The sequence below is a fragment of the Girardinichthys multiradiatus genome, chromosome 24, assembly GCF_021462225.1.
Source record: "Girardinichthys multiradiatus isolate DD_20200921_A chromosome 24, DD_fGirMul_XY1, whole genome shotgun sequence".
In the NCBI taxonomy this organism is placed as follows: domain Eukaryota; kingdom Metazoa; phylum Chordata; class Actinopteri; order Cyprinodontiformes; family Goodeidae; genus Girardinichthys; species Girardinichthys multiradiatus.
The window spans coordinates 15700277-15714170 of NC_061816.1; the positions used below are offsets into that span (position 1 = coordinate 15700277).

The following is a 13894-nucleotide window of genomic DNA, read 5'->3' on the forward strand; positions in this document are numbered from 1 at the left end:
AAGATGGTATTGCTTATTACAAATGATTATTTGAGTGGCTGTTGATTTTCCTTTATCTCAAACCAGTCTGCTCATTCTCCTCTGACATGGGTGACTGGGTGTTTTCTCTTTTTCAGACCTTTTTCTGCAGATTTCAAAGAGTCTCGTAAGTGAACATCCCAGTAGATCATCGGTTTCTGCAATGCTTGGACCAGTCTGTCTATAACTAACAACCATGACACATTAACAGATTTCTAATCAGCCAATCACATGGCAGCAACTGAATGCATTTAGGCATGTAGACATAGTCAAGACGATCTGCTGCAGTTCAAACTGAGCATCAGAATGGGGAAGAAAGGTGATTTAAGTGTCTTTGAACGTGACATGGTTGTTGGTGCCAGACTGGCTGGTTTGAGTATTTCAGAAACTGCTGATCTACTGGGATTTTCACCTACTACCATCTCTAGAGTTTACAGAGAATAGTCTGAAAACGAGAAAATATCCAGTGAGTGGCAGTTCTGTGGGCGCAAATGCCTTGTTGATGCCAGGGGTCAGAGGAGAATGGCTAGACTGGTTCGAGCTGATAGAAAGGCAACAGTAACTCAAATAACCACTCGTTACAACCAAGGCATGCAGAAGAGCATCTCTGAAAGCACAACTCATCGAACCTTGAGGCGGATGGGCTACAGCAACAGAAGACCACACCGGGTGCCACTCCTGTCAGCTAAGAACAGGAAACTGAGGCTACAATTTTCACAGGCTCACCAAAACTGGACAATAGAAGAATGGAAAAATGTTGCCTGGTCTGATGAGTCTCGATTTCTGCTGCGACATTCGGATGGTAGGGTCACAATTTGGTGTCAACAACATGAAAGCACGGGTGGTGGTGGTGTAATAGTGAGGGGCACATTTTCTTGGTACACTTTGGGCCCCTTAGTACCAACTGAGCATCGTGTCATAAAGCACGAATCATCTCAGACTGGTTTCTTGAACATGATGAGTTCACTGTACTCAAATGGCCTCCACAGTCACCAGATCTCAATCCAATAGAGCACCTTTGGGATGTGGTGGAACGGGAGATCTGCGTCATGGATGTGCAGCCGACAAATCTGCAGCATCTGTGTGATGCTATCATGTCAATATGGACCAAACTCTCTGAGGAATGTTTCCAGTACCTTGTTGAATCTATGCCATGAATGATTAAGTCAGTTTCTGAAGGCAAAAGGGGGTCCAACCCGGTACTAGCAGTGTGTACCTAATAAAGTGCCCGGTGAGTGTAGATGCCTGTAATGAAGATTCTTCAAGACACAAAACTGGGAATGTTTAATTAAGCTCAGGCTGAACAAATAGCTAAAGTCCACCCTTTTGTTCTAGTCTTAGCTGCCTTCACTATGATCCTTACACTTACAGGATCTATGTCAGTACCTATACACATTAACCAACACCATACAGAGTTGCTGACTCTAAGATAAGGTATTCAAAGAACTTCTCAGCGTGGGATTATGATAGACATACCACGACAAGCTGTCACATTTTATTTTGGGCTTTTAAAAACCTTCTGTATTACATGAAACTAACTCTTAGGGAGGGTATGGATGTCGGCAAAAGTTTTCCCTACACTGGACGGGGTTTAGGAATCTTTATGCAGCAGATTTCTCTTTAAAGGCAGTGAAATAAGTTTGCTAAGTGAGTTCTGCAAAATCTGTGTACAACTCATTTTTACTCCTGTCATCTGAATATTGCAGAGGGTTGTTGGAAATAGCCGTGAATGTGTGATTATTGGGGGCTGGTTAAAAATTGGGAATACTATCATGTGTTAGTCTTAATTATATGGAAGAGATGCAGCTGAAGAATCCAAATTTCACATTTAGCGGCACTTGTTTGTGGTGAAAGAGAAGAAGGCGTTAGTATAGCACAGACAGGGAGAATATTGTAGCCAAGGCCTCAGAAGGTTGTAATTTATAGCATTGTGAAAGAACATGTTGCTTCAGGGGGGCTTTTAGCAAGTATTAAGCATTTTGTGGCTGCTAAGATACACTGGTAGCATGATGATAACACCGTCTGCAGTCAAGATAATAGTGCAAGGCCAGAAGAGAAATGATGGCAATAATGTTCAACTAAATTAGTATTTAAAAAAGTTAGAAAAGCATGATTTTTTTTTGTATCATTGTGATTTCTCTTCTTCCACTGACATCCAAATAAAGCCGTTTATATAATTAGTTTGCCTGCCACTACAGGCCGGTTACTCATTATTGCTGCCACTTATTTTTATGAATAAGTTTTAGTTTTAACACAAACAGTGCTGCTGATGAAACCATGCCTTTAGTGTAAAATATGACAGAATGATCAGCATGTTGACTTCATATTTGTATTTTAAATATTGTATAATTTTGTATTTACACAACCAAAAGTCTCACTAGCGAGAGACGCTTTGTAAATTATTTTAGACATGTATAGCTGGATAGTATTTTTCCCCATGAAAATATAGTAATAAATGAGAAACCAATTTATACAGAATCAGTCTCGAGAGATTTTTTGGAAAGTACTGAACTGTAACAGGTTTATTACACATGCTTATATTTACACTATAAAAAACATCCGGCCAGTTATTTTTCCTTAAATTGGACTCAGATTTGAAGGGTTTTGCCATTAAAATGTAATAGGATGTAGCTGGAAGCCTGTGAAGTTACTCCACTGGTATTAAATAAATGTTATCTTGAATTGCATGAAAGTATTTGTTCTCCATAGGTGCACCTCAGCAGAGTCCAAGCAAGCAAGTTAAGACTGATGGCTCAGTTGGTCTGTATCCACTGAATTCCCAATAAAACCTGCTGTATAATTTTGTATAAATCATGCAGAACTCTGGTATAAATCATGCATACAACAAAAACTGCATTGCTGCAGAAATCCTCTCCTGCCTTCAAGTTTACTCTTTTTAATTTTTTTGCTTTGTCCATTTATTCTTACACATACACTCTCTCATCTAACTCGTGGTTTGTGTTGTTTCCAGATGGCTACCCACGGGATGAGATTGTATACAAGTGGAAGCGAAAGTCTGTGGAGACTTCGGACCAGAAATACTGGAGGCTTTACCAGTTTGACTTCATGGGGCTGCGAAACACGACAGATGTGCTCACAACAACGGCAGGTAGGTCAAAGGGTCAAGAGAGGGTCAATGAACGCTCTTAAAGGGTGTCAGTTCACACAAAAAACCAGCCAAACTGTTGGTATACAAACAAACTGATTCTGACAGCATATCATTTTATTGAATAGACCAACAAAGGCTTACACCTAATATTGAAGTGAAAGAAAAAAAATATACATGCTTTTAAACACAATCATCTTTACCTAATCAGTAAATAGGACACAAAATACACAGTGCACTGTTAATATTTTCTTTAAAAAAGATTAAAATCCAGTTAACATATTTCTTGCACATTAGTTATGCACTACTTCATGTTGGTCTGTCATATAAAATCGCAATAAATACATTAGACTCTGTAGTTGTAACCGCGCAAAACATTTAGGGGTGTGAATATTCTTCTAATGTACATTGTTTCCTAACCAAACCTTGATGCAGGAGCCTGATCACCTAAAGTGGGCAGATGTTCAGGCCCTTGAACTTTTCACCCCCTCAGAGCTCCACAGGTTAACATTAGCTCCATGCCCATAAATGTAATTATATAACTACAGTTTCAAAGCTCATACGTATTCCCCTTGGGTATAAGACCAAATAGGTTTTTTGTCTGACATTAATCACTAGGATTAAAGATTAAAAAGGAAGTTTAATTATTCACTCCTCCTCTTCTCCTGCATGTCGGTATGGTTGTTATCCTATGTATATTTTGTAGCTTGGAATCTAGAGACAAGGTGCTGCTCCCACATTCGGACAGGACACTTTATACATTTTCAATGCTTTTTACATGACCTTTAAAAATAAAAATTTATTCCGGTGGCTTAAATAATTGAAAGAAAGACCAATGACACAGACCTATTGTTAACTCCATTTAACCTTGTTTAGTAGGTTCATATTCCTCCTGGTAAGTGCTATACGGTGCTTTGTCTTCAGAGAGACAGACCCAGATCTGCATAATGTGACCTGATTCAGCTTTCTAACAGCTGAACGTCTGTTCATGAATATTCCAGGAACAGGATTACAGTTAGGAGATGGAAAATGGGGAGTGGCATCTAATAATTGAGGAGCTCAGAGGAAATTAGTTGTATGACTCCATTATGTCTGCCTGACTCTTACAAAAGTGTAGTGTTGGTTGTTTGTCCAAACCTCCTTTACAACAGAATACCAGTCAACACATCCTGCATTGTTTATTTATTTTTTTGTATTGCCACATCAGACACTGAGAATACTAATTAAACATTAGTTGTAGATCTAATGTGGCTCTTAAAGGTGCACAAATCCCAACACATTTAAATGCATAATGTTGGAAAAAAAGATCAGTGAGAACTCATTTTTCACCTGTAAAGTAATATAGATGCTGTAAAACGTAACTGAACAAGTACCATCTATTAAAGCGGAAAATATAAAACCGTAAAAAAGGGGTAATAACCAGGTTGCAAAAATGTGCACACCCTTTAGGAATTCTCTGTTATTGCACCTTTGGTCTAATTAAACCAATCAGTCTGAATCTGAATGTCCTGAAAATAAATACATTTCAGACTATTCAGATATTTTTTCATGATGTGCCTGTATTTGTTTTTTACCTAAATATACAAGATAAATGTTATATTAAGGGCATAAACAATTTAAAAGCTGTTTTTCATGGTTTCATTTGTTTAACACTAACTACTTGGGATTTTAACAGGGTGTGTCCACCTTTTAGATCCACTGTGAATCAGTAAATGCTTCTGATCACAATAAGAAATGGTGGCTCAGATCTTTCACTCTGAGCCACATTGATGAGCTTACAAATTATACGTTTTCCTGGATTCCTGATGTTTTCATAATGCCACCCAACTAATTTCCTGCTGAGATGCTTAAAAATAACGGCAAACCTACACATTTACCTCATGCTGTTCAAGAAAATTGCCCATTTTCACATTTACTACCTCGTTTTCTTTTGCCTGTCGACTCCATCTGCACACGCATGATGATTAGCTTCCTGGCTAAAAATACCTATCATTAATTTACATCATGACAAACTTCAAAAGTGTTTAGTTTCTCTCCTCCCTGCATATCTACAAACCTGAATCTCCTCCTTGATTTTTTATTTTTTTTTTCCCGATCATCTGCCAGAAACACATGCAGATGGGGGTGTTTTAATGAGGACAGAGTGGACACATCCCAGACCACTGCACCGCTCGGGACACTGTTGCAAAGCCATAATTATCAATTCAGCAGCGTCCTCTTCAAAAGGCCCCAGTGTGGCGTTTTGCTCCTTCATCCCACTACAAATTCTCTCAAAGCTGTGGGAATGAAGTCCTTTTCTAAATTTACGTGTGAGAGGTACTGATATTAATCATTTTCTTTCTGTCTTCACGTATCCTCACTTGAATCTCCAGTCACTCTCTAAGGAAACACCTGGAACTCCCATGTTTTTTGTCGCGTCTTGTAACACATCTTTTCAATTTCACGTTCTATATTTAAGCATATTCCTGAGAGCATTCACCCTCTCAGCCAGAATCCAGAAAATTCTGATTAAAGCACACATCATTTAATAGATATAAGCAGTCATGCCAAAAATGCAAAATATTCATTTGTATGGTTCTTCATCACACCACATGCTGAAACACCCATGGTCCATTTATAGTTTAGTTGTAAGAAGCTTGTGAATGTCATGGGAAGAGATCATTAGATGCGAACATCTGTGTGGTTTGAAAAAATATTTACCTATTACAGATTACATACGTTTTGCTTGCTGGTCACATCAAAAGTGTTTTAGATAATTAAACACATCATCCAAAGTTAAAAGTATTTTTTAAATAATGAATTTGATTTATTAGGCAGAAGAAAGTTGTCTAAACCAACCTGGCCCAATGTGAGAAAGTAATTTAACCTTCATAATTACCTACTGTATGATTAATCACATTTTTCAAAGCGAAGTTAAACTTCACTCAACACACAGGCATGATTACTGCATTACCTGTAGAATCAATAAAAATGTAAATAGAGCATGTCTGACAGCATGAAGTAGGCCAAAACATCATGCCCTGTTCTAATGAAATTCAAAAACAGGTGAGAAACAAATGTATTTATCAATATGGATAGAGTTACAACCCCATTTCTAAGGTTTTGGGACTCCAGATAGTGAAAACCATCATCCACAAATGAAGAAAACATGAAACAGTGGTGAACCTTCCCTGGTATGGTCAGACTACTAAAATTACTCCAAGCGAGCACTAATGACTCAGCGAGGAGTTATCAAAAGGACACAGAACATCTAAAGCACTGCCCGCCTCACTTGCCTCATTTGAGGTCAGTGTTCACAGTTCAACAATAAGAAAGACACTGGACAAAAATCACATGGGAGAGTTCAAAGTTTAAAACCACTGCTGGACACAGCAACCTAACCTCACATTTACCAAAGAATATCTCAATTCCCAAGACTTTTGGAAAAATATTCAGTTGACTAACTACATCAAAGTGAATCTTGAGTAAACTTGACTGCATTTCACAAAACCAACATATCCACACTAAAACATGATGTTGGTAGTGTAATGGTTTGGTGCTGCTTTACTGCTATAGGTCATGGACGACTGGCCATAAGTGATGGAACCATGATTTCTGCTCTCTAGCAGAAACTTGTGAAGGAGAATGTCTGGCTTTAGTTTGTAAACTTAAGCCCAAACCTTTCTTTTCTCCACTGCACAATGATACAAGAGTGGCCTAGTCAAAATCTGGACATCAGTCCAACTGAAACAATGTGGCATGACCATTAAACAGGTCATTAATGGTTAAAATCAGTGTGGCTGAATTAAAACAATTCAACAAAGAATAGTGAGCCAAAATTCCTTCAACCGATTCAAGACTAATTACTAAGAGTGGCACACATTGCAGTTTGGTGCAGCTACTTTTTTACCAGTAAGTAACTGGGCCAGGGTGGTTTGCAAAGCTTATTTGCCTTTTAAATAATATAATCTGAAACTGCTTTTTCTATTTACTCTGGTTATCCTGATCTAAAATGATTTGTAAGGGGTCAAATACTTTTTCACATTACTGGTAATGCTTACTGCAAAATCGGAATACATACATCCACTTAGATGTTGAAATGGTTTTTGTAAGTTCAAACGTGAAGAATGTAAACATGTGTATGAACAAATTCAGTGGAGAAACTATTAGCAGTCCCAAACTTGCTTAAGGGTGCAAGAACCTTTAGAGGCACTGCTGTCAAGCTAAACCTGATATGAAAAAAATACATACAAAAACTGATTAATGCGATAGAAGTGGTAGTTCACACCATAAAAAAATGAGCAGAAGCAAAGCTGACTGGTGATTGTAGACACATGCCTAAAATGAGCTTAGGAACTCTGTCAGAATAGTTGCCCTGATGAATGATGATCAAATGGTGGACTTCAGCAACACCTGTTTTCAAGGTGATATTTAAAATCACTTTGTAAACCAAATTATACTTTGAGAAACATTGAACAGTTTCAAAACGTGGACACTGCTTCACCCTCCTCAGCATAGTTTAATAGAGAGATGATCAACAGATCTTATGTTTCAGCCTTTTTAAGTGGTTGAGAAAAAGACATAACTCAGACAACTTCAACAGCTGAGAAAACTAAAATTGTTTCTCTTTATGAGACATTAGTCAGTCAATCAGTGCTTTCCTGAGGACATTTCTAACTTATCTACTAGATTCTGGTCAAGAAACACAATTTAATTCCTGCTAATTTGGATTGGCAAGAATTAACATTTACTGGCTTCTTTGACAAAAATTGATACAATCCATTTTAACACTAATTGAATCCATAAATGTTGGAATGCTGGAATCCGTGAGTTTTGTTATGTGAACTGTTAACTAAGGAGGTTATCAATATGTTTGTGAAATTTGCAAAATTATTTATATTAATATTAGGGCTTTTGCTTTAAATGTTATTTTAAAAATTGTAGCCTAAGGTCAGCCCCGCATACTGACCTCCCTGTTGCTCTGGAGTGCCCTCAACTGTAAAGTGGCCATTCTCAGTGGAGCTATAAGATTCAAGAGGTAAAAATGGACTAGCGCTTTTGTTGGAGGGTCATTTTACCAGGTCTGATGACCCCTATCTTACATGGCTGTTCAGAAACCAGAGGTAGGAACAAAGGAGGTAAATGGACATTGGTCTTAGATGTAGGGGTCTCTAGCTGCTGAGTGGTTTTATCATACAGCACAAAACCTTCCATCTGAACTAAATTTAAAAAAAACAGCCTGCTGGTAGGGAAAAAATGTCAGAGTGGAAATCTTCACTTTTATTTTATTTTCTCTCTGCATTTTGTCTCAGGTTAGTAGAAGTGTAGTTGAAAGAAGATTGTTTCCTTTCAGTATTTAGACTGTAGTCAAAATGAAACATAACATTGTAGAAAACCAAATGTAAGTAATCCAACCTTTAACATGTCAAGCAGATTATTATGATTTACTGTGACTGGTGTAGAAGTATTTCTTAAAAATAATCTCCTTCCAGAGATAACTGATTCAAGAAACAACCTAGACATCTCTCTCCCCATCAACACTCTCCTGCCATGTCAGGCGGATCCCAGGCCAGAAAGAATGTGCATTGTTCCTCAAGCAAGTTCTGGGTCTGCCCCGTTGTCTCCAGGGTTCCTATGCAGTCTTCATATTAAAACTTTAGACTTTTTTAAAGTGGATACATTTTTAATATGGTACCTGGAAAAACGGGAAGCAAAGGAGGATGGAAGAAATGGCACAAGGAAGGAAGGAAGAAAATGAGTAAGTAAACAAGGAAAAAAGAAAAAAAGGGAGGGAGGAGGAAAAGAGATGGGGGATGGAGGGAGGAAAGAAGGCAGAATAAAATAAGGGAGGAAAGAAAGGGGAGCACAATGTAGTATGAATTTGAGGAAAGAAGGGAACAAGAAGAGGCTCTAAAAAAAGGCATCAGGTATGAAGGGAAAAAAATGGACGGACACAAGGAAAGAAAAAGGGATGGATGGGCATAAAGGAGGTAGAAAAGAATGAAGTACACAAGGTAAGGAGGAAGGGAAGAATGAATGAAATGAGCTAGAGAAAGGATACAGTGGAGGAAGGAAAGAAGGTTGGACATGAGAATAACAAAGTCTCAAGGCAGAAGAGAAAGGAAGAAGGAAAGCACATAAGGAAGGGAGGACACAATGGAGTATGGGAAAAGTCAGGAAATATATATATTTTTCATATTCTTTTTTTGCCAGTACTTATCTAAACCTTGAACAAACTAAACTCAAATTCGGGACTTACAGGCTGCATAGGAACCCTATCTCTCCTCCTTTGTGACACACCTGCGAAACCTCCAAAGGAAGATGTCCTGGTGGCTTCCTGTTCAGATGTCCAAACCAACTTAGCTGACTCATTTTGATAAAGGGAAACAAAGCATATCAAAGTCCCTGAGGCTGAGCCCAGAAACCTTTCAGAAAAAGTTTATTTCAGCCATTCCCCTTCTAGATTATAAACAAAAAAAAATTCCTAACAGTTTATACAAATGCCACCTAAACTACAAAACACATTGAAGCCAAGTTTGGGAGAAATGAACTTCTGCACACTGTGAGAATTTTATGAACCTTTCAGCTGACTTGTCGTTAACTCATTAGCGAAGCAGTTTTGCTGTAAGTGTTTTTCGCTGCTTACAGAGAGGTTCTGACCATACGGCATGGCAGAATCTGTAGACGAGTTGAAAGCATCTTTGACTAATAAGTGCTCAGGAGAAGTGTGCAAACAGAGGGGTGGGTGCCATTCAAACATGGATTGTTAGCGAGAATGCACACTTAAAAAACAGAAGTTGCTGCCCTGCAGCAACAGATAACTTTTCTGTGAGTGGAGATACATTTCTACTGCCACAGCTCACAGTGGGGTTAGCAATATTCAAAAGGAACTGTGAAATTTAGATGGAAAAGAGACGCAAATTACAGTTCCTTGCAAAAGAGTTCAATACTGTCGAGCTTTTCCACATTTTGTATTGTTGCAGCCAGAAACTTCAATGTGTGTTATCCACATTTTATGTAATACACACACAATGTAGTAGTCTTTGTAGAACACTGCAACTCCAAGTCTTTGATTGGGGTATAGCTCTACCAGCTTTGCATATCTAGAGATGCGTTTGCCCATTATTCATAAATTAGCTCAAGCTCTGTCGGATTTAATAAAGAGAATCTCTAAAAATAATTTTTAGGTTTTGCCACAGATTTTCAACTAAATTTAGGCCAGGACTTTGACTGGGCCATTTTCCACCTATATATGCTTTGATCCAACCTGTACCATTATAGTTGTAGCTACAACAGTAGGATTGTCATCCTGCTCCACCTCCACCCCAGTGTCAAGTCCTTTGCATCTTCTTAGAGGTTTGCTTTAGCTCCATCCATCTTCCCATTACGTTTTAATTGCGGAGTGGGAGTCCAGACAAGGAGATTTTTTATACTCCTAGATAGGAGTAGGAAAGCAGCCATGAGGTACTCTGGAGGAGCTGGACACATCTACAGCTCAGATGGGGAAATGGGATGCAGGACAAGTAGAAGTTGTATACTTCTAGTATCTGACTCAGTCCATCTGAAAATGAAAGGAAAATTGCAAAACTGCAAACCTACCACGTGATGGCCAGGCAAACCTGACAGCCTGGGCAGGGACAGCATTAATCCGAAGTAGATAAGAGGCCCACGGCTACTTTGGAGGAGCTTCCGAGATTCACAACTCAGGTGGGAGAATGTTAACAGGACAACTACAAGGTATGAATGCCATAAATGTGGCCTTGTGAGGCAAGAAGAAAGCTATTTTTAAGAGAAAGCCATAAGAAGTCCTGTTTGCCACAAGTCATGTAGGAGAAACTGCAAACATGTGGAAGAAGGTGCTCTTGTCAAATGAGACAAACATTTCTGGGCTGCATGGAAAATGTGTTGTGGCACCTCACCCTGAAAACATCCATCTCCATGGTGAGACATAGTGGTGGCAGTATCATGCTGTGTGAATGCTTACCTTCAGAAGAGACAGAGGAGCTTGTTAGAGTTGGTAAGAGAATAGATGTAGCCTAATATAGAACACTCCTCTAATATGACTTGTTAGAAGAGATTGGGCTGAAGGTTCACCCTGGAGGCAACAACCTTGACGCATAAAGCAAGAGATATAATGTAAGGGGATAGATCAAAGCATATTTATTTGTTGGAATGCTCCAGTCAAAGTCCAGAATTTGGGGTAAGACTTGGAAATTCATGTTCATATGCTCTCCATCCACCTGACAAAGGTTTAGTTATTTTGCAAAGTTTTCATATTTTTACTCAAACAACTTATACAACACTTGGTGTTGGTTTGACACATAAAATCCCAATAAAATACGTTAAAGCTGGTTGTAACGGGAGAAATGTGAAAAGTTTCAAGGAGGTCTAACATCAAACCCTTGGACTGCGCCATAGCCTCAGGAGAGCAATAAATTTAATGAGACCATTTTATGTAGAGGAAAGAAAACTACTGATTATGTCAAATCTGTTGTGTTGAGATTGAAGTTTTTTTCTCTGCAGCATTGGGGCAGGTAGATAAAATTAACCCTTTTTCTGTATAATTTGTTAGTGTGTAGTTGTAATAATGTTGTACAGTGATATGAATAAAAACTGATTAAAGCCATTTTCTGCCACACAACAGACATAATCACATAATATTATTAAAGTTGAGCATAAACAAATCTGCAACTGAGACCAAATTTTCTGTCATGCACCTGCAATTTTTAAGAATTGAGAAGTGAGAGGCAGACAAAAGGTCATCTTTAGCTTCCTTTCATTCATGGTTTTCATTAAGTGCTGGCAGATTTGTTAAACAGTATCATCCACTCATGTTTTAAGCTGTACTTAATGCGTAGAACCTTGTGTAGGTTACAGAAAAACAGCTTTTCATCAAGCAGAGCTCAGTATCTTCCACTTACTGCCAATTAACACATCTATGAGGACAGCAGAGTGACAGGCAGATAGTGTCTCATTCTGGTTTCTGTCTCCTCCTGTCCTCGTCCTTCCACTCTGCCTGCCTGCCATTCCATTTGATGCAGATAAGGAATTATAAACAATTCCCATTCACCAAAGAGGGAGCAGATCTCTCTTTAACTGCCTTGTATGAGCAGATTTAGCAACTTTGACTAATTTCATTAGAGTTTATCTTTTCTTTGTAGCCATTAAATGCTGTGTAATTACTGAAGCCACTGGCATTACACAGCTTCTGTTGACCTGCAATAACTCAGCTGATGAGATGTATTGTCGTTTGTTTCTCGCTTACAGGTGACTATGTGCTGATGACTGTTTACTTTGACCTGAGCAGAAGGATGGGCTATTTCACCATCCAGACCTACATCCCCTGTATTCTCACTGTGGTGCTCTCCTGGGTTTCATTCTGGATCAAAAGCGACGCCACCCCTGCCAGGACCACCCTAGGTACGCAACCGCTGCTGAAAAAGTATTTTCCCCACACAGAGTTCTTCTTTTTTTGCATTTGTCACATTTGTTTCAGATCATCTAAGAAACTTTAACATTAAAGATAACTTGAGTAAATATAAAATGCAATTTTCAAATGATGATTTCATTTATTAGGGGGAAAAAGCTGTGTAAATATTGCCCCATAAACATGACTGGTTGTGCTACCCCTTGCAGCAACGATTGCCATTAAGTGTTTATAGTAACTGGTAATGAGTCTTACAACGCTCTGGAGGAGTCGCTCGTCTTTGCAGAATTGTTTTAAGTTAGCCACATTAGGATGAGCATCAGCTACAGCATTTTAATCAGACAAAAACCTTCATTTTATTTTTTGAGCCATTCAGAGATGAAACTTGCTGGTGTGCTTTAATAGTTGTCCTGCTGCATAACCCAAGTCTGTTTGAGTACAAGGTTACACACTGATGGGCAGACGTTCTCCTTCAAGATTTTCACGTAGAAAATATAATTACTGGCTTCATCAACTTAGTAGGTTGTCTGGATCTTGAAGCAGCAAAGCATCCTCAGACCATCACAGTAACACCACCATGTTTAGGAACAATGAAGATGTTTTTAGGCAAATGTGAGATGGGCCTCTTTGTTGTTCTTGTTAAGCAGTATTTCTGTCCAGTCTCTGATATTTTCCAATCATGAAGTGGAGCCTGCATAGCTTCAAATGTAGTTCTGGGATGTTGCTTTTTGAACTCTTCTAACTTACTTCTGGTTCTATTTAAGTGATTTCTTGATTCTACACGTCTTGCAGTTATCAGGCCTAGAAGTGACTGCTCAGATAAACCAGATATTGTGGCTACTCCGTTAATTCACAATTAAACATGGGGTGTTGATTTTTCACATAGGGCTAGGGATACATTTTTTTCCCAAATGAAAATTAACATTTGAAAACTGCAACTTATACTGATTATAGATACTCACTTTCAACACACTGACATATAGGCATAGACTAGTATTAGATTCAAACAATGCCTTAAATAGAAAATACCTTCGAACACAAATTTATTCCAACTGCAATACAGTTACATTATTTTTATGTAGGACATTTATTCATTAGATTATTGTATTGTGATTCAGACTTTAAAATATTTACCAACTCCTAAAGCAGTAGTTTAACCACTTATTTTAAAGTGTATTATACCTTTTTTGCTTTTCTGCTCTTTATAGAGTAATGCAGGTATAACAAGCTAATATCAGCTTACTAATTAGTTGGGCTATCTGCTCAGACAGCCTGCAGTTGGTTACAAGTCTCTTATAACCCATGACTGTCCCTTTTTTTGGGACACAAATACTGGATTTGAAGAACAGATTAATTTATCATTC

The 13894-nt window shown here is 38.4% G+C and overlaps 1 protein-coding gene across 4 annotated transcripts in view; it reads left to right on the forward strand.

The window, feature by feature from the left end:
- Nucleotides 1-13894, forward strand: part of LOC124861683 (gamma-aminobutyric acid receptor subunit gamma-3-like) — a 190925-nt gene that overhangs the window by 144272 nt on the left and 32759 nt on the right. For all 4 annotated transcript variants that reach the window (XM_047355593.1, XM_047355595.1, XM_047355592.1 and 1 more), the window contains 2 exons: nucleotides 2990-3127; nucleotides 12371-12523. In XM_047355593.1, the coding sequence (XP_047211549.1) occupies nucleotides 2990-3127; nucleotides 12371-12523 (291 nt within the window). The remainder of the gene's footprint in view (nucleotides 1-2989; nucleotides 3128-12370; nucleotides 12524-13894) is intronic.